General features: G+C 47.4%; 1 protein-coding gene across 1 annotated transcript in view; it reads right to left on the bottom strand.

Annotated features, from left to right (window-relative positions):
- Positions 1 to 20,462, bottom strand: part of CDYL2 (chromodomain Y like 2) — a 159,244-nt gene that overhangs the window by 24,402 nt on the left and 114,380 nt on the right. The window contains exon 3 of the mRNA XM_065925077.1: positions 1,643 to 1,860. Within this exon, the coding sequence (XP_065781149.1) occupies positions 1,643 to 1,860 (218 nt within the window). The remainder of the gene's footprint in view (positions 1 to 1,642; positions 1,861 to 20,462) is intronic.

Here is a 20,462-nt window from a genome sequence, read left to right on the forward strand (position 1 = left end):
GATTTGGACAGATACCTCTCTGAAGAAGATAGACAAATGGCCAACAGGCACCAGAGAAGATGCCCAACATTATCCATCATTAGGAAAATGCAGACCAGAACCACAATGAGACAGTGCCTCAAGCCCACTAAAATGGCTGGAATAAAAAAAAGACAATAACAAGTGCTGGTGAGGAAGCAGAAGAATGGCGACCATCATATACCACTGTTGGGGATGTAAAATGGTGCAACCCCTGGGGAAAATAGTTTGGTAGTTCCTCATAAGGTCAAATATGCATCTAACGCTGTTACTGTTGCTCAGTCACTCAGCTGTGTCTGACTCTTTGTGACCCCATGGCCTGCAGCACACCAGGCTTCCCTGTCCTTCACTGTCTCCCAGAATTTCCTCAAACTCACGTCCATTGAGTCGGTGATACCATCCAACCATCTCATCCTCTGCCATCCCCTTCTCCTTCTGCCTTCAATCTTTCCCAGTAAGAGGGTCTGTTCCAATGAATTGGCTCTTTATGACCCAGCAATTCCATAATTAGGAATATAACCAAGAAAACCTTATGTTCACACAAAAACATGTACACAAATGTTCATAGCAATATTATGCAAGATAGTCAAAAGTGGAAAGTGCAAGTGTTAGTCGCTCAGGTGTGTCCAACTCTTTGCGACCCTGTGGGGTGTAGCCCCGCAGGCTCCTCTGTGCATGGGATTCTCCAGGCAAGAATACCGACGTGGGTTGCCATTTCCTGCTCCAGAGGATCTTCCTGACCCAGGGATCGAACCCGGGTCTCCTCCAATGCAGGCAGATTCTTTACCACTGAGCCACCAGGGAAGTCTTCACCAAAAGTGGAGCCAACCCAAATGTCCCTCAACTGAAGAACTAATAGACAAAGTGTGGCCTACCCGCACACAGAAGAGGGATGAGACACTGATCATGCTACCACAGGGACAAACCCCTCAAACACTGCTGAGTAAAATAAACCAGCCACGGAAGGCCATGTATTGCACAATTCTGCATCTATGAAATACCCAGAAAGGGCAAATCCATAGAGACAGGAAGGAGGTTGGTGGTTGCCAGGGACGTGGGGAGGGAGAATGGGGTGACTGCTAAAGGGCACAGGGTTTCCTTTAGGGGTGATGGAAATGTTCTGGAATTAGCGCTGATCGTCGCAGAACTTTGTGAATACACTAAATACCACCGAACTGTACATTTAAAAAGGATAAAGTTTATGGTATGTGGGTTATATCTCAGTTTAAAAAACTGTAAGTGAGCTGAGTGACTATAATTCCATCTATATCAGACATGCGGACTACCATGCAGTTTTGCTGGAGAAGTCCAAGATGTGATGTTTGGTTTCTGGGGCTAATACTGATTAATCCTGTGACCACGATCAGTTTATTAAATCGCTCTGTTTCCCGGGGTCTTCATCTTCAAAATGGGATACTTCAGTCATGGATCATAAAGAACAGACAGATGACGTACGTGGTGAGATCAGCAAATCGGGTCCCCGGGTCTAGTCTGCCTGGGTGTGGAGGGCCTAGAGAGCCAGCACCCACCCCCACCCCCGCCCCACCCCTATCACTTCGGGGGTCAGCGCGTTGTTGTCTGAGGGCCCAGAGAGCCAGCCCCCACCCCGCCCCGCCCCTCTCACCTCGGGGGTCAGCGCGTTGTTGTCCGAGGTCTGGCTGGACAGCAGGATGTGCGTGAAGCCCTCTTCCTTCCGCACGACGATGTCCCGAAACCGACAGTTGCTCTCGTTCTGGCGGACGCTGTACCTGAGCCTCTTGTCGAAGACGTAGTCCTTCTCGGTTTCCAGCTTCCGCTTCACCGGGCTGTGCAGGCCGAGGCCCCCGTTGGTCAGAGCAGAGCCTTCCAAAATCAGACACACAGGGTGAGAGGCTGACCGCGGACAGTCACACAGCAGCGCGGTGGGAGAGCTCTCAGACTCCACGGGAAGGCTGGGATGCGGCTGGGGCCTCCGGGCAGCCTCTGCTCCGGGCGGTGAAAGGCTACAGCTCCCAACACGGAAGAGCGCAAAGAGGGCTCTGTGTGAAGGACCCTGCGCGATCCTTGATTCCCTCTCCCACACATTCACCTGTGAGTGCCCAGGTTCTGCTTGGATGCCTTCAGCAATGACAGATCCAGGAATGGTCCCCAAATAAGACGAACCGCAAGCCAAAAATACTGCAGCTTTACTCATAATCAAAAATTGGGAAGCAACCAACATGCCCTTGGGCTTCCCTTGTGGCTCAGCTGGTAAAGAATCCGCCCACAATGAGGAAGACCTAGGTTCGATCCCTGGGTTGGGAAGATCCCCTGGAGAAGGAAAAGGCTACCCACTCCAGTATTCTGGCCTGGAGAACTCCATGGACTGTATAGTCCATGGGGTCGCAAAGAGTCAAACAGGACTGAACGACTTTCACTTTCAATATGCCCTTCACTAGGTGAATGGATAAACAAACTCTGGTTCATTCACACAGTAGAATATTATTTGGCATAAAAAGTAGTCCACTATCAAGCCACAAAAATGCATGAATGACTCTTAAATGCACATCACTAAGTGAAACAAGCCAGTCTGAAAAGGTGAGACACATTGTACGATTCCAACTACAAGACATCTCAGAAAAGGCAAAAGCATAGAAAAAGTAAAAAGATCGTTGGTGGCCAGGGGTTCAGGTGGAAAGAGGAGGGCTGAACTGGTGAAATGTAGGGACTTTTTTAGGACAGTGAAACCACTCTGCAAGATATCATGATGGCGAACATGAGACCACGAACACGTGCCGAAACCTGAGGAACTTTACAGCATAGACACCTTTGTGGTCGTTCTTCGGTCGCTAAGTCGTGTCCGACTCTTTGCGACCCCATGAACTGCAGCACGCCAGGCTTCCCTGTCCTTCAATAACTCCTGGAGTGTGCTCAGATTCATGTCCATCCAAGGATGGGACACAGAATGTGATAAAAAGAATCTAACTGTATGACAAGCGTATGAAACCACCTCCCTGAAGGGGGATGGGGGAAAGGTCCTGACCGAAGTAATTTTAGGAATGAGTGGAGTCTGTCAAACTAAAAATAACCTGCATGGAAGCACTGTAGTCCAGTTGATAAAGTTGATTCCTACAGGGGTAAATTGTTGTTGTTGCTTAGTCACTAGGTCATGTCTGACTCCTTGCCACCCCGCGGACTGTAGCCCACAGGCTCCTCTGTCCATAGGACTTCCCAGGCAAGAATACTGGAGTGGGTTGCCACGGCCTTCTTCAGGGGATCTTCCTGACCTAGGGATCGAACCCGCAACCTTCTGCCCTGGAGGCAGATTCTTTACCACGGACCCGCTGGGCTTCCCTGGTGGCTCAGATGGAGTGGAGGAGACCTGGGTTCAATCCCTGAGTTGGGAAGATCCCCTGAGGAGGGAATGGCAACCCACTCCAGCATTCTAGCCTGGAGAACCCCATGGACGGAGGGGCCTGTGGGCTACAGTCCATGGGGTGGCAAAGAGTCAGACACGACTGAGCAACTTCACTTTCACTTTCACCTGAGAAGCCCATTGAGGTAAGTGGAGGTAAGTAGGAGCTCAGAATTCTGACATCAGACATGGATGCTGGAGTTGAACAATTATGTAAATAGATGGCAAGTGGGAGTGGAAGGTTTCTCTCTTTGAGTGGGAGTTTGCAGAGAAGCAAAGGGAGGGAGCCAGCATGATCCATGTGGTGATGGATGAGCCCTGAAGACATCAGTATGAACCTAACACAGGTACAGATGGTTACATACAGAAATATTCCTAGATAAGCGTGTCTATGCAGGTTAGTATACACACATGTATTTCCTCGCTCTGTTGGCTGAGAAGGCCCAGAGTCTGGCATCCCAATAGCAGTGGGCACCCCAGGAGCCCAGGTCTTGGTTTCTGATAACCATTCTCAATAAAAGGAACAGGGCTCTCTGGAGAAATAGGTGATTCCAGGACTGGGGCAGGAAACATGCAAGATAAGCTTGCAGAGACTGAAAGGAAGGGAGTAGTAAAACCAAAACCAAAACAAATAACAGTCTTCACAATGATAACAGTTGTCAAAAGGAGTTGACTGAAAGAGCTCTCAATGGCCAAAGATGCAGGAATTTGAGCAATTAGAAGTACATACTGTGTTATAATTGAAAGTAAAAAATAAAAATCCATGAGTCTAGACTGATATAATCAAATGACTGGATAAACGGGAGATAAGAGACATGAATCTGAGCAAACTTCAGGAGATAGTGAAGGACAGGGAAGCCTGGTGTGCTGCAGTCCAAGAGGCTGCAAAGAGTCAAACACGACTTAGTGACAGAACAACAAGAACAAGGGATAAATCTCCACGGAGAAGAATTCCCAATAGTTAATGCAGATGCTCTGCTCTCAAGGAGGCAGAACGTAGCTTCTTTAAGGGTGAGCTTCACACCTTGCAAATGGTGTAGAAAGTGGGGGAAGGGGCGTAGTCAGGGAAGAGGAACAGTGGAGAAACCTGGCTGGGGCAGATGGAGAAACCAAAGCCCCGTCTGCCACGTGATCAAGACCAACACGACAGGGATAAGTCAGGCGTGGCGTGCACTCCTGACATAGTGTGAGGGAGAAGGTGCTGGACCTCTGGGGGCTTCCTCTCAGAAACCTACAACCCCAGTCTAATCATGAGAAACATACAGACAAATCCCAGTTGACGGGTATTCTACAAAATACCTAATCATTGTACTGCAAGACTGTGAAGGTCATCAAAATCCAAGAAAATCAGAGAAACTGTCTTAGGGCAGAGGATCCTAAGGAGACATGACAACTAAATGTGATGTGGGATCCTGGATGGGATCGTAGGATAATAGTAGGATAAGGTATGGATTTTAGTTGATAATACTCTATGGATTAGCAGTTCATTGATTGTAACACATGGACCATGCTAGTTTAAGATGTCATAAAAACAGGAGAGGCTGAGTACAGGGTACACATAGGAACTCTCTGTATTTTCTTTCCAAATTTCCTGGAAATCTAAAACTATTTAGAAAATAAAGTTTCCTTTAAAGAACACATTAAAATTAACTTACTTTGTTTCTGGGTAAACTTACTTTTTTATTTATTTATTTTCATTTATTTTTATTAGTTGGAGGCTAATTACTTTACAATATTGTAGTGGTTTTTGCCATACATTGGCGTGAATCAGCCATGGATTTACATGTGTTCCCCATCCCGATCCCCCTTCCCACCTCCCTCCCCATCCCATCCCTCTGGGTCTTTTAAAAAAAGAAAACTATACCCCAGGTGATTCTGACATTCAGGCGGGTTTGAGTCCCTAGACCAGTGGTTCTTACACTTGAGCAGACACCTGGATCACCTGGAGAAGGTTCAACCAGCCGGCTGGGCGCAACCCAGGCTGTGGCCCCTGCCCCAGGGACCGGATTGTGAGAACCAGGCTCAGGACAACTGTCAAGGTGGACTCAGATTCTCAATGAGCATGGGGGTGGGGGGTGGGCCTTGGAATCACAAGAAGCAAGCCAAAGGCAGAGACCAGGAAATGCTGTGCTGGAGCCCTCTCCTACCCCACTGAGATGAGCGCCCAGCCCCAAAAGGGCACAGAAGCACCAGCCCCCGTGTCATCAGACAGCCTCTGAGAAGCCTCCTCATCTTGTCCCTTTCCATTACCCAAAGCGACAGGGCTTTGTCAAACACCACGATGCAGGTAAACGATTCAATGAACTCCGGAAAGCAAGCGTGAGCATTTAATTAAAAGGCTCATGGAAAGGGAGCTGTTTCTTCAGGGTCAACCTCAAAACCTCCAGCTCCTGAGAAAGCCTTCCTAATTGGAGCCAGCAGATGCGTGCTGGGGACCTGCTGGCAGAGGTTAGCGCATCACGGGAGCTGCTCTCAGCGGCGGCCACCCAGCTCGCCTGTGAGAAGTCAGAGGCTCAGGGCTCCGCACCAGCAGTGTTTTCCCTGGGGCTGGCAGAGGTCTGACTTCACCTTTCCTGCCCTGCAACCAAGTCAAGGTGCTGTTTTCCTTTACATCAAGGAGGAGGACCTGAGGGTTACCTTTTCTGAGCAGCTCTATAAGCTGCCTGTAAATTGCTCAGCAGTCCTACAAAACTGCCCCTCTTAGTCCATTTTGCAGATAAGGAGCAGTGAGGCACTTGCGGGAAGCCACAAAGGTTTTAAATGGCAGAGCCAGCATTAGAGGCAACTGCCCCTCCTTTTCTTCATTCATTCAGAATCTAATGAGTTATCACCTCCTATGGGTCAGTTGTCACACTAGATGTTGGAGGTCCAACAAAAATCAGAGAAATAAGGCCCATGCCCTCCCAGAACGTGCTTCATGCCCTCCCAGAGGGTGGGAGATAGAAAGGAAACAAATAGAGCAATCATTAAAATAATGATAAATGGGAAAAGATAGGGTGATGTGATAAAGAATACTGGGGGTTCTTGATGAAGGAGCCAATGGTCTTTCTGTTAAAGCATAAGGGGAAGCAGCCCCTAAGGGACCGTCTGACCAAATAATCCATAAAACTATATAAGAAAACAGACCCGTATGTCTATTATCTACAAGGACACAGGGCTTGCATCATGAATGCTAACTTGGAGGACACACCATCTCTGGGTCAAGGAAGGCACGAAGCCTCCGTGAGGGCCTGGATTCACTCACATACAGTAGCATTAAGTCACCTTTCTGAGCCCCACTCCGCCCTCCCACAGAGCTGCTCTCAAAGCTGCTACCCTTCTGGGGCAACATGCCTCCAGAGAGACAGGGGAGGCTGGCGGGGAAGGTACCCCGGGGAACAAAATAGGCCGGAAGCAGGGAAGTTCGGGGCTTTGCAGCCAGACAGCATGGGAATCCCAGCACTGTGTCTGCTCATCGGGAGAAGCTTGAAGCCCATGAGCTCTCCCAGTGGCGTCTCCTTCGTTATAAGCTGGGGTCAGTGGTACCTGTTTTTGAGGGTTGTTTCATGTTAATTTAATTAAGGAACCAACATGGGATTAGCAAGTGCGTGGCTCATTCCAGGTACTTTCAGAAACATTAGCTGAAGGACGCCAAGTCACTCCAAAACTGAGTCTGTGTAGCCCCAGGTCTCCTGCTCCCAGCCCCACATGCTGCCTCCAAGCCCAGGACATGGGTCCAAGAGAGATGGGGCATGCCAAGGGGAGAGGGACTGACCACCTGATGAGGCCGAAAGCCAGAGTGAAACCCAGCAATGGACCAGCCTTCAAAGCCCACACTCCTCCTCTCAGGCTGCAAGGCTGGGGGTTCACTATTCCCTCTGCACCTCCACTTTCCACACATGGAACGGGAGATGCCATCCCTGCCTCTCAGGATGATCAGGCTGGGTTTTTTCCTTCCACTCCCTTCAAGCCTTCTCATGTTCCTTCCTTCCAAGTACAAAGGAGTATTTCCCACTAAAAAGGCCCCACAGAATCTCCCTCTCACACAGCCCCTCTGCTCCAGACATGCAGAAGTGATGGATACAATACTGGGCTCACAAACAAGATAATCATCTCTGTGTGAGAGGCAGAAACCAACACAAAGCTCGCCGTGGGGGTGGGCGCCGGGAGGGATGGGCAGGAAGGGGACGTGGGGGTAGCAGGACTCACGTCTCCCACGTGAGGTGGGAGGATGCACCCGGGGCTTGGAAACCAGGGGACGGCGTGATGTCCTCCACGAAGACAGAACAGCGACAACAAAGCCACATGCTGCCCACAGCCAAGGCTTTATCAGGACCTCTGGGCCAGGTAGAGGGAGAGAGAGGAAGCAAAGAAAGACAAAACCAACTTCCCTCTTGAAATGAGCCTGTTCACCAAAATTTCAGAACAGGAAGATATCTAATGCTTAGGATTCTGTCTGATAAAATCAACACTGGTGACACAAACAGCTCCAAATCAAATCAAACAAATATTATGAGACAATATGACACGGACTTTAAAATAGGAATCCGTAGAATGCTCCAAGTGATAGATGTGAGGGAAACAGTCGTTTAAAATAAATAAATTCTCAGATAAAAGCAGACAGAAAGGAAAAGAGCACAGGGGTAAGGTAAAGAACTAATTAAAAAGTAAATGACAAAGAGGAAAGAAATTGCATGTCACGGATAAAAGATCCCCAGACTAAAGAAAATTTAAACACTGAGGACAAAAAGATCAAAAAACAGAAAAAACAGACAGAAGATATGGACAGATAATCCACAAATATCACATAAAAATAGCTCTTATGGGTAAGAAAAGAATTCAACTTCGTTCAAAAGAATAATGCAAACTAAAATTCAGAATGAAAGAAATGAACATTAAAACTACACTGAGAAACCACTTCTTACCCATTCACTTGGCAAAAGTTTATAATCTTGACAATATACTCTTCTAGAGAAGATGTGGGGAGTCAGGCATTCCTTATTGGTGGGTGGAATGCAAATGATAGAACTGCTATGGAAGAGAATTTGGCAATCTGTGAGAAAACTGTTAAGGCACTTACTCTCAACACAGCAATCCCACTTCTAGAAACATGACGTAAAATATATACCGATAAACATACATATATATGTATATATAAGATGATTCCTTACAGCATTATTCACAACTGCAAAACACTATAACTACCTAAACATCCAAGCACAGATTGGGGAGATTAAACTATGGTGCATCCACACAACGGAATACTATGCAACTGTAAAAAGAATGAAAACTATTTCTAGGAACTAATGAGTGATTTCCAAAACATATCTTCAAGTGAAGACAGGCAAGGTATAAAAGTATTTTACCTTTAATGTAAGAAAGAACGGGAAATAGACAAATTTGTTTACTTTTGCAAAAAGAAACAGAGGAAGGGTAAACTAGAAAATGATTAAATTGGTTACCCAGAGAGAACAGACTAGAAGGGGGGGAGAAGGAGTGTATATAAATAACTGAATCACTTTACACCTAAAACTAATACAACACTGTAAATTAACTATACTTCAATAAAAACAAACAAAACCCACAGAAAATATTACGGGGTAAAGAGGCATGATGTATGCAATCTACACTTAAATGGTTCAGAAAAAGAAAAATGATTTGTATATAATCTGTATAATCACTTGTACATAAGTTCTAAGTGTGTATATATGTGTGAGTCTATATAATTACCTATACATGTACATACACACAGATATATACACAAAGAAAGAGAGGGCAAACACGGTAAAATGTTCAGTTCAGTCACTCAGTTGTGATCAACTCTTCATGACCCCATGAACCGCAGCACGCCAGGCCTCCCTGTCTATCACCAACTCCCAGAATTCACCCAAACCCATGTCTGTTGAGTCGGTGATGCCATCCAACCATCACATCCTCTGTTGTCCCCTTCTCCTCCTGCCCCCAATCCCTCTAAGCATCAGGGTCTTTTCTAGTGAGTCAGCTCTTCGCATCAGGTGGCCAAAGTATTGAAGTTGCAGCTTCAACATCAGTCCTTCCAATGAACACCCAGGACTGATCTCCTTTAGGGTGGACTGGTTGGATCTCCTTGCAGTACAAGGGACTCTCAAGAGTCTTCTCCAACACCACAGTTCAAAAGCATCAATTCTTCGGTGCTCAGCCTTCTTTATAGTCCAACTCTCTCATCCATACATGACCACTGGAAAAACCATAGCCTTGACTAGACAGACCTTTGTTGACAAAGTAATATCTCTGCTTTTCAATATGCTGTCTAGGTTGGTCATAACTTACTGGTAAACCCAAAAAGGGGTTCTTTTACAATGTTTGCTGTAAGTTTGAAATTATTTGAAAACTAAAAGTTATATATGCTAAGTATATATATATATTCTGAAAATAAGAATCAAATTAAAATTCCATACAAGGAATACCTCTAGGGAAGAAATATTTGAAGAAATAATGGTTGAATGTTTTTAAGAACTTAAAAAAAAGACAAATTCTTAGATTGAAAGAGCACTCTGAGTATGAAATAGGATAAACAGACAAATAATAATAAAACTGCAGAATGTCCCAGACAAAGAAAAAACCTTAAAATATAGCATGGAGAGAAAAAAAACACATTCTCAAAAAGGAATATCAGATTGATAGCAAAAGCAGTTAACAGAGGCCTGAAAAATAAAGAACTTCCATCAAAATGCTGACAGAGAATAACTCTCAGCCAAGAATTTTATACCCAGCTAAAACCACATTTAAAGAACCAGTTAAAGGGGCATTTTTAGGTATCCCAAAACTAAAAGAGTTATCACAGACTCTAAAATAATTATAAATAGAAACTTCAGCAAATCAAAAAGTTAATTTGTAGGAAGACAAGAGATACAAGAAACACAGCTGATGGTTTTTAACTTAGTAAATGTAATTCATGGCTGTAAAAATAACAAAAACAATTTTTGCTGTTTAACAACACTGAGTGAGTGAACAAAACAAAAACATGAGGCTCCTTGAGAAGTCAAAACCCAGTAAGGTCTCCCTGCTGCATCAATAGGAGGACAGCACATCTATTAGAAAAAATGTGTAGTTGAATATGTATGCTAAAATTTAAGAGCACAAATACAACCTATGGCTAGCATCCAAATCAGCCCAGAGAGGAAATATATAAAATGTATCAACTCAATTAGGAAGTACAAAAAGGGCCAAAGAAGGGGATGAGAGAGGGAGCAAAGAGACAGAATTACAAAGTGAAAATGCAAAATAAAATAGAAGAAAAGACATAAATGATGTTAATAGTCACATTAATTTGTGAGCAGGTTAGGCTCATATATTAGAAGACAGAGATGACCTGGCCAGAGAAAAGAATCCACAATCCAGATGTGAGGAAGACTCCCTAAGGACAGACTCTTAAAGACAGAAAAAAAGCATCTCAAATCAGCTAGTGGGAGAAGGAAACCTGTTCGGTCAAAATAGTGGAAATATTCAAAAAGTGTCAAGAAATGGTGCATAGTTGTCAGTGTGTGGCAAGAAGAGGGGTGTCAGGAAATGCATTGCAGTTTGTAAGTTACACAAAGGCAAACAGAAAGCTGGTATGTGAAAGATAAGGGAGCAGCTGCCCTGGGACGAGTGAGGGGTGAGTTTTCCGGGAGGACAGAGGGTAAAGGTCTAGGGGAAGTCACAGAGGACTGGATGGATGAGGGACAGACTGCAGGACATGGCATCCATGTCCGCATTCTCCACCAGGAACATGGCAAACTCCAGCCCTGGAAGGCACCAAGCTCCCTCCAGAGAGCAAGAAGGGAAGGAGTTCAGACAGGATACCAGAGGATGCCATTCCCAGGTGAGGGGTGCATCTTCTGTGCTGGCTTCACATTTAACTCTTATTTAGGATCTAGGGCAGCTCTAGAGAGTCTCTTGACTCTCTAGGGCAGTTCAAGAAGATCAAACCAGTCAATCCTAAAGAAGATCAACCTTGAATAGTCATTGGAACAACTGAGGCTGAAGCTGAAGCTCCAAAGAGTCGACTCATTGGAAAAGACCCTGATGCTGGGAATGACTGAAGGTAGGAAGAGAAGGGGACGACAGAGGACAAGATGGCTGGATGGCATCCAACTCAATGGACATGAGTTTGAGCAAACTCTGAGAGAGAGAAAAGGACAGGGAAGTCATGTCCCTTGCTGTAGTCCATGGGATCAGAGTCAGACACAGCTAAGTGACTGAACAAGAATAAGGGCAGTTCTTTGATTATCATGGGCAACTGGGCTCAGAGCCAGCTACATCTGCCCAGAACAGTCTGAGAGGGCTCCTTCCACGATCAGTCCAGCATCATCCTCAAAGTCCTTTCTCTCGATTGCCCACTGTTAACACAGTCATCCTATTTTGCTGAATGCTTATTATGTGATCCACAGAGCTTATGTTGCCTGATCCTGTAAGGCACTGTTTCATCCACACTTCACAGGTGAGAAAAGCAAAACCCAAGGTCATGCCCCTGGGAAGGGCCAGGATACAGTTCAAACTCCGAACATCCTGACTTCAAACGTGATGCCTGACTCAAGCAACAAGACTCGGAAGCCTAAAACTGGTCTTGGGCCCTCCTGCTCTGAGGGAGCTTCTGCATTTTGTTCCCGAGAGACCACTGAACAACGTCAGAAAGAAAATCTGGGTGCTGCAGCTGGCTCCAGTGTCCCGTGGAGCTGCTTCCAAGCTGAGCTCATTTTGCTGCATCCTCGTCATCTCTGCACCCACCTGATGCCTCCACCTGACAGCAGGCTCTTCAGAGACAAGCCTGAGAGCCACTCGCTCTGTGTCTGCAGGACAGAGCACAGTGCCTGGAAGGCAGCCGTGGTCATCGAACAAATGGAGGAGTGAAAAACAAATTGCGGAGACCAACCGGAGCAGCCTCCTAGCAGCACAGGCCAACCTCGTATTCAACGCTCTCAGTTTTGAGACACGTTCCACGTTCATTTCTCAACACATTGGTCATACTTCCGAACCTTGGTAGAGTCTCATGCATGGAGAAAATAATGGTTTCCTGAAACCAGGCTGCTCTCACACCTCGATGACTAACTTGTACCTACATCACACTTGGCCCTTCTGCTTCATGACAGCCGGGCGAGACCTCACCTCTCAGAGACACCCGAGGAAAAGAATACGGTGTGAGTGCTATGAAGTTTCCCCCCCTTGCGAAGAAAATAGTAGCACCTTTTTTGGGCGCAAGCCATCAGGACGCAGAAGGAAGGCATCTCCAGACCAGAGACACTGTTTCCCAGAACGCCCTTCGCCCTGGTAAAGGTCTCATCCTTCTTAACTCGGCCCTTCTGGGACCTGCTCTCTAATTCTTCCAGAGCAGTTCATCCCTCCTCTAGAGGCTGCTGGCACATCCTTTTCCTTTTTTTTTTTTTTTAACAGTCTTTACTGCCCCTCCCTTCATTCATTCAGTGTGCAGTTAACAAATGTCCAGGACAAACCTGACTCCTGGGATACACTGATGGGCAGAAACAGAGATGGAGTCTGCGCTTAAGAACTTACAGTCTGGAGACTTCCCTGGTGGCCTACTGGCTAAGACTCTGCACTCCCAATGAGGGGGGGAACTAGATGAGGTCAGGGAACTAGATTCCACATGGCACAACTAAGACTTCTCATGCTGCAACTAAAGATCCCTCATCCCGAGGCATAGCCAAATAAATAAACATATATTAAACAAGAACTTACAGTCCAATTTAACACTGTCCAAGAGAACCCCCTGCAGTGCTGGAAATGTTTGCTATCTGCACAGCTACATAGGGCTACTGAAAGTTTAAAAAACTTGTCTGATTTTGATGAACTGAAGTCTAACGTTAGCCACGTGAGGCCGGTGGTGCCATGTTGGGCAATGGAGGTGATCACGCCGCAGGAGAATTACCCCATGTGCCTTGCAAACCCTGACACGGCACAGGCGCATCTGGCCCCCTCTTCACATATACACAGATTCTTTTTTTTTTTTTTAATTATTATTATTTTTTTTTCAGTGGGTTTTGTCATACATTGATATGAATCAGCCTACACAGATTCTTAAAGGCAAGGCCATGTCAGTCACTCCTGTGTCTTTACATGGCAGGGGTAAAGAATCCGCCTGCCAGTGAAGGAGATGCAAGAGGTGAGGGTTCGATCCCTGAGTCGGGAGTGCTCAGGGGAGGAGGAAATGGCAACCCGCTCCAGTACGCTTGCCTGGAAAACCCCATGGACAGAGGAGCCTGATGGGGCTACAGTCCATGGGGTTGCAAAGAGTCAGACACGACTGAGCTTTGAAACCAGCGCAGCCGGCAGGCAGGAGTGGCTCAGTCATGCTGAACAAATGAATGAGGGCATAAATGAGTGCATGCCACACACAGCAGAGGGCCTAGAGAAGTTTCTGCCTCCTGACCCAAACCAGGAGAACGAGAGGCTGGAGAACAGGACGAGAACACAGTGAGGGATCTGCCCGGGTCCCCCACCAACACCCCCCACACGAAGGTGCGAGTGTGAGGCCTTTCCCCTGGCTCCTTTTCTCCCAGCATCCCGCTCACATCACCATCTGCAGGAAGCAGACACCACTCACAGAGGCGAGGGAGGCCTGCGAGCAGCCGCCACCCCGGAGCACCGAGGCCTGCAAGCTGTGGAGCGGGCTGGGAGAAGGGGAGGCTTAAAATAGACAAGAGAGGACTCATCAGTTCCGCAGTTGAGGGAAACCGTCCTTTGTTGACGGCAGGGTGAGGGCTTTCCAGCTGCAGTTCTTAGAAGAGAAAGTGATAGTTCTTACACTTGAGAACTGTTTCCTGGTCCGTGGTTGACGCACCAAAGATCCCTAAAGCGTGGCCAGGTCTCAGGGTGCAGAGCTAACACGCCCGGTCCTCTTCTGTCTCAGCCGGGAGGAACGAGCTGCTGCTCGCAGACTCCGCAGATGGGGGCAGCAGCTTCTTTCGGCAGAAACGAGGCTGGGGTTCAGGTGTTTGGAGGTGGGCGGGGTATGGGGGTTGGCGGTGGTGCTGAAGTTGAAAACACCCTCCAATCACCCCACTCTCTCATATCAAAGAGTTCAAAGAGCCCAACATACACTAAATACTTGTATGGTCATTTCGCAGCTGGTCCTCGTCCCAGCCCCTAACCATCACCATGGACAGAATCCCTGATCTCAGGGCTGAATTCAACAGCAAAGCTCAAGTTTATAGGTATGTTCAAAAAAAAGAATCTTCCTTTAGGCAGTATGCTAAGTGACACAAGTCAAAGATAGATACTGTATGATATTGTTTACGCTGTGAAAACTAAAAAAACACAACAAAATAGTGAATAGAACAAACAAACAAAAAAAGCAGCAGACACACAGACCTAAGAACAAATTAATGGTTACCAATGCGGAGGGGAGAGGAACTATGGGGAGGGGGTGAGAGAGGTATAAAAATTATTGGGTATAAGACAGGCTCTAGGATGTATGGTACAACATGGGGAATATAGCCAATATTCAGTAATAATTGTAAATGGATCATAATGTTTAAAATTGTATTAATAAATAAATAACCAAATTTAAAAAAATCTTCTTTAGCCTCATTAGCCATCATCTGGCATGTTCTAACCATGTCTGATAAAATCCATACACTAGGAATTTCAAGGAAGCTTAGGCTCCCAGGTTACTTCAAACCGTTGAGAGCGATGGGCATACATCTTACGATGTCTGTTGTCAGTTCTAAATGTTTTTAACAACAGAGCATGAATTCAAAATGCAGGATAACCTGATGAAAAGGAAATTCTTTCTAGAGGTGAAATCACATCTCCTGAGTTAAACACCCTATGGTCACAGTGATGCTCAAATATTTGACCAGAATCCTGGCACCCAGAGAAGGATACCCTATCCAGCTGTACCCAATAGCTGAATTTGCTACTGAATTCAGCCCTACGGTCTCCAAAGCAGAAAATGACTCTAGTGGAAAGCCGCTTTGTCATCTGTCCCTTTCACCCCTCCACTCACAAACTCTGCCTTCTGGCCTCACTCTATTTTCCAACCTCAGTTCCCACCCCCGCCCCTTAAACACCCCAACCTCCAGGACGATGTCAAGTTTCCTGCTTCCGGGCCATCTTCAGCAGTCCCCCTGGCCCCGAATGCCACTTCCGTCCACCTTCACACCTGGCGTCCTTGGGGCCTCCTGAAACGCTTCCCTCCCAGGCAGCTGACTTCCTCCCAGGAACAGCCACTCCCTGGGGGCCCCCACGGCGGTCTGTCTAGGCCCTTCCTGAGCGCTTGGCACACTCAGCTTTGTGGCTGGCCACTTGGGAGCATCTGATTCCTTAATTAGTTTAATGAGTTCTTTGGAAGTCCGGGCTTGTCATCTCTAATCCCCAGTTCCCAGCACGCAGTGGCCACAAAATAAATGTCTCTTTAACTGGATTGTAGAAAAAAATGATGGTATCAGAAGGCTAAGGGATGGGTTTTCGACAGGGAAGTATTCTCCTCTGTGCTTACGGACAACCCCACCCCTCAGGAAGTTGAAGAGCTGAAGTTAAGAACATAGGCCTGGAACAAGAAAAACTAAAATACAAAATTTTACAGTTTTTAAAATAAACAATAAAACAAAATAGCAAAAAGTATAACAAAAAACTGCCAAAATAACAAAAAACAACAAAAAATAAATTAAAAAAATTAAAAATAAAAAAAGAACATGGGTCTGGAACCCCACCTACTGGATCTGAATCTTGGAGCAGCCACCTTCTGATGGATCAGTTACTTCTCCACAAACCTCGGTTTCCTTATCTGTAAAGGAATGAACCACCAGGGAAGCCCTATCTGTAAAAGGAGGAGAGAAACAGACCACTCCCCACCAGGATTAAATTAGTCACTACATATTATGCTGCTTAGAACCAGGCATGGTGCACAGCCTGGGCTCAACCAATAAATACTGGGTATTTCTGGCATGGTATGGAAACTGATCCTGATGCTGGGAAAGACTGAAAGCAAAAGGAGAACAGGGTGAGAAGGTTAGATTGCCTCACTGACTCAATAGGCATGAACTTGAGCAAACTCTGGGAGATAGTGGAGGACAGGAAAGCCTATCGTGGCAAAGAGTCAGACATGAGTTAGCAACTGAACAACAACAGAACTGCCAATTTGTCTCTTCCCCACCAGGTTGCTTTCTTCCCTCAACTGTGAGCAGCATATTCATCAATATACATGGAGAACAAGCCACTGAGCGACCCTCTTCTGGGTACACAATAAGGGCTTGTAGCAGTCACTAAATGAAGAAAGCATAGATGAAGTTGACTGATGATGTCGGAGGTCACTGTTAACTATTTCCTACAAATCTTCTCAATAAAATGCAGTTCCTACTTGTCCAGAACATTCTCCCTTCTCCCCTCTGCCTGACTACACTCTACAGGTCCTTCGGGGCTCAGATTTTATGCTCTTCCACCCTCCTCCCATCTCCTAATCCTGGTGGGCTCCTCACTCACTCAGAACGCCCCCACATCCTGGTGAGCTGGCAGGCTGAGCTGCTTCCTTCCTATGAGAATGTGAGTTGGGAGAAGACAGCAACCATCTCACATACAGCCGTGGCCTTGGCACCGGATTCCACATCTGGCACGCGCGGGTGCTCTGTTCACCTGTGGTCAGATGTTTCTGTCTCACCACCAAGTGAGGCTAGGAGCTGCTGGTGGGAAGCCAGGCCAGTAGTAAGATGCCTTGCTTAGACTCTGGGGGCTCAGCATGGACCCACTTTCCTCCCATATGGAGAACCAGGAGAGGACGGAGAAAGAGGCAGAGGATGGAGAAACCACAAGGCGCTAGTGTGCTAGAGAAGGATGGACTTGGGATCACTGTCACCAAGACGCGGGCAGAAGAGCCGACTCTGACTACCACCGAGGACACGAGTGACGGGCCAGTCATCCCACCAGTCAGAAGCAGGGCCTCTTGAGTTTGCCTGCTGGTTGACATGAATGGAATAGCCACGAAGATCCTAGCGTCAGTGAACGAGCAGCTGGGCACGTGGCGGGAGGGAGGAAAGCGTGCCTTTGGGTAGAGGAAGAAATCCAATCGTAGGCCATGCCGTCTGAGAAAGGGGAGAAGAGAAATGAACACCCATGGCACTGACCGTGTGGGTCCATCCCCTAACCTTCTGCAGGGGGTTCTGTCATCACCCGTGGACAGAGGGGAAGACCACCGAGGCTCCAAAGCTGCAAGCACCCGCCTAGAGTCACTGTCTCAACAAGAGGCAGTTTGCACTTGAACTCATGGACCCTGTGCCTCCAAAGCCCCTGCTCACTCATTCCAGTCTCTTCCTCACCACTGCTGCCTCCAGAATTCACGGCAAGTTTAAAGGAGAAATCCCAAAGTCCTTTCTGCAAACAGGACTTTGATTAAGAAGTCTGCTTGCGTTTTCTCTGCCACAGCGAAGGACTACACTAAACAGACACGTGACCCGAATGAAATGCACTCTGCCATACAAGAACACGCAGAGCCCTTGACAAGGACGGGCAGGGTCTGAGCCCTGGGGCTTCAATAAGAGCGGGGCGTCCATGTGCATATTAAGGGCAGGGAACGAAGTGCAGCCAGTAGGGCTCTTGGCAGGTGGTGATGCGAACAACTGTCAGGCAAGATGCTGAAAAGGAACCCTTCAGCTGAGGAACAGAGCCTGACAACATCAGCGGTCCTCTGGGCCACGCTGCGGGAGCGTGATGTTGAGAACCATGAGACAGCCCAGGATGGGAGGTGCTGCTCAGATGAGGGATGCAGGCACCTGACAGGCGTGCGAGGATTCACAGGGGCTCGGGGCCCACGGCTCCAAGCAGAAGAGGCTTCCTGCTTCTCTCTCTGCTCCGCTCATTCATTCACCCCCTCATTCGGCAGGTACTTCTGAAGCACCTCCTAGGTGCTAAGCAGTGCTAGGTGTTGGATCGACAAGTGGGAGCAAAACCAGAGACCATCCGTGCTCTCTGGAGCTGACAACCCAGGGAGGGAGGCAGAGGCTATCTGAGAAGTCAGGCTGTGGCCACGACAAGCCGAGGTCCGTGCCGTCAGTGAGCAAACGCAGGTCTAGCTGCACGCCAACAGGAAGCCCACCTACTGTGGAGTCAGGGGGAGCTTCCGTGGGAGGACTGCTGTCAAGCGGAGCCGTGAAGGATGAGCAGGTGGGTTAAACACCCATCTGAGGGCTTGCGGGGAGGGGCCCATGCGTACACGGCACACAGAGACCGCATGGGGAAGGAGGCAAGGCGGGCCTGACCAGGGAGGCTTCGCAGGCCTGCGGAGTGTGGGCCGCACAAAGGGACGCTTCCGTTCCTTCCAGAAAGACTCCTAGCACCCTCCCACTGGCAGGCTCCAAGCCACCTGGTTCTTAAGCCAACCCTGCAGCTTCAGCCTTCCCTGCAGGGTGGTCCAGAAAGCTCTTTGTGATATGGTCTTGTGTACCCACACGCTGATCCTTGGCTTTATGCTTCTGGGGGTGCTGTCATCTTCTCCCACCAGCCCTGCCTTTTCCCTTCCTCACTCTGGCTCATTCCATCAGACTCAACTTGTGTGTCACCTCCTCCAAGAAGCCTTCCCCTAACTCCTTTCCCAAGCTGGCTTTGGCACCCCTGCTTGTAACTCCTTCAATACCTTCTGCGTCTCTCTCCACCATGCTATGAGGGACTGCCATGAGACAGTTCCTGGTATACAGCAGTCACTCAATGAGTGCAGTTAACAAATATACAAGGGATTAAAGTATACAATATATAAGATGCTCTAAAAAAAAAAAATAAAAAAGCTTCCCAGGTGGCTCAGTGGGCCAAGAATCCATCTGCAATGCAAGGGATGCAAGAGACTTGGGTGTGATCCCTGGGTTGGGAAGATCCCCTGGAGGAAGGGCATGGCAATCCACTCCAGTATTCTGGCCTGAAGAATCCCTCGGACAGAGCCTGGAGTACTACAGCCCACGGGGTTGCAAAGAGTCAAACATGACTGAAGCGACTTAGCATGCACGCACGCAAGAGAAATGGGCAGAGGACTGAAATAATATAGCTAATATTTATCAAATGTCTACCATGTGCCACCTAATATTCTAAAGGCTTTCTGTGAATGAATTCACTTATTTTTTACCACAACCCCATGAGGCATGATTACATCTACATTTTATGAATGAGGCCTCTGGCCCAGAGAAGCTGAGCGATTTGCCTGAAGCCATGTGGCCAAATGCCTGGCCCACCCACCCTACTGAGAGTCATCCCCCGCTCTGCTTGGCATGACGAGGCTCAGGCCCCTCCCAGGGGAGGAAACACACGTGTTGGGAATGTGAGAAGACGCTCACCCTCATTTGTAGACTAAAATCCGAACCGCAGAGCTTGGAAAAGCGTGACGAAGACTGGCAACAGCTAGGGCTGGCGAGGGTGTGTGTCTCTGGAAGGCGCCTGGACACCCATCAGAGGGAGGCCAGCTAAGTCCCTGCAAGCCGTGAAAGCCCGGGCAGCCAGAAAGGGGAAGTACATCCACACCCCCTGACACAGATGGAGTTTTAGATTTAAAACACAGTGTTCTCACCACCTCCAGTCTCTACCCAGATGCCACCTTCTCAGTGAGGCCCTGGTTTCTTACATGTGTGTATACCCACACAGGTGGGACTATCCTTGTTCATCATCCCTTCAACAGATCTTTGAGCAAACAGAACATTTTTACACATGCAACATATAATGTGTAATAAATATAAATAAGTATATATACAAGTTGCATAAGATGAGAGAGTAGTCCAGAATGACCTATAGGGAAATGTGAACATCAGTCACTTGGAAATAGAATTCTGGGGGGGGGGAAGCGGGAAGAAGGAGGGAACTTGAATGTTTAAAAAGCTTACACTTTCCATAGTGTTTCAATATTTTGAACTAAGTTACATTTTAACTTTAAGAAGGAAGGGAGGAAGGAAAGAAGTCAGTGGGGAGGAAAAGGGAGGGGACATTTTAGGGACCTGCAATTAGACAGGCCTCCATCCCAGACCATTTCTCTCTCGTGAAAACCATCCTGAAACAGCAGTGAAGGAGTCAATTTTCTGAAAGGTATAAATACTCACAAGAAAAAGAGCAAGAAGGGACAAGAGTAGATACTGCTTTTCACCACATG

Source organism: Muntiacus reevesi, chromosome 2 (genome assembly GCF_963930625.1).
Source record: "Muntiacus reevesi chromosome 2, mMunRee1.1, whole genome shotgun sequence".
NCBI classification, from domain to species: domain Eukaryota; kingdom Metazoa; phylum Chordata; class Mammalia; order Artiodactyla; family Cervidae; genus Muntiacus; species Muntiacus reevesi.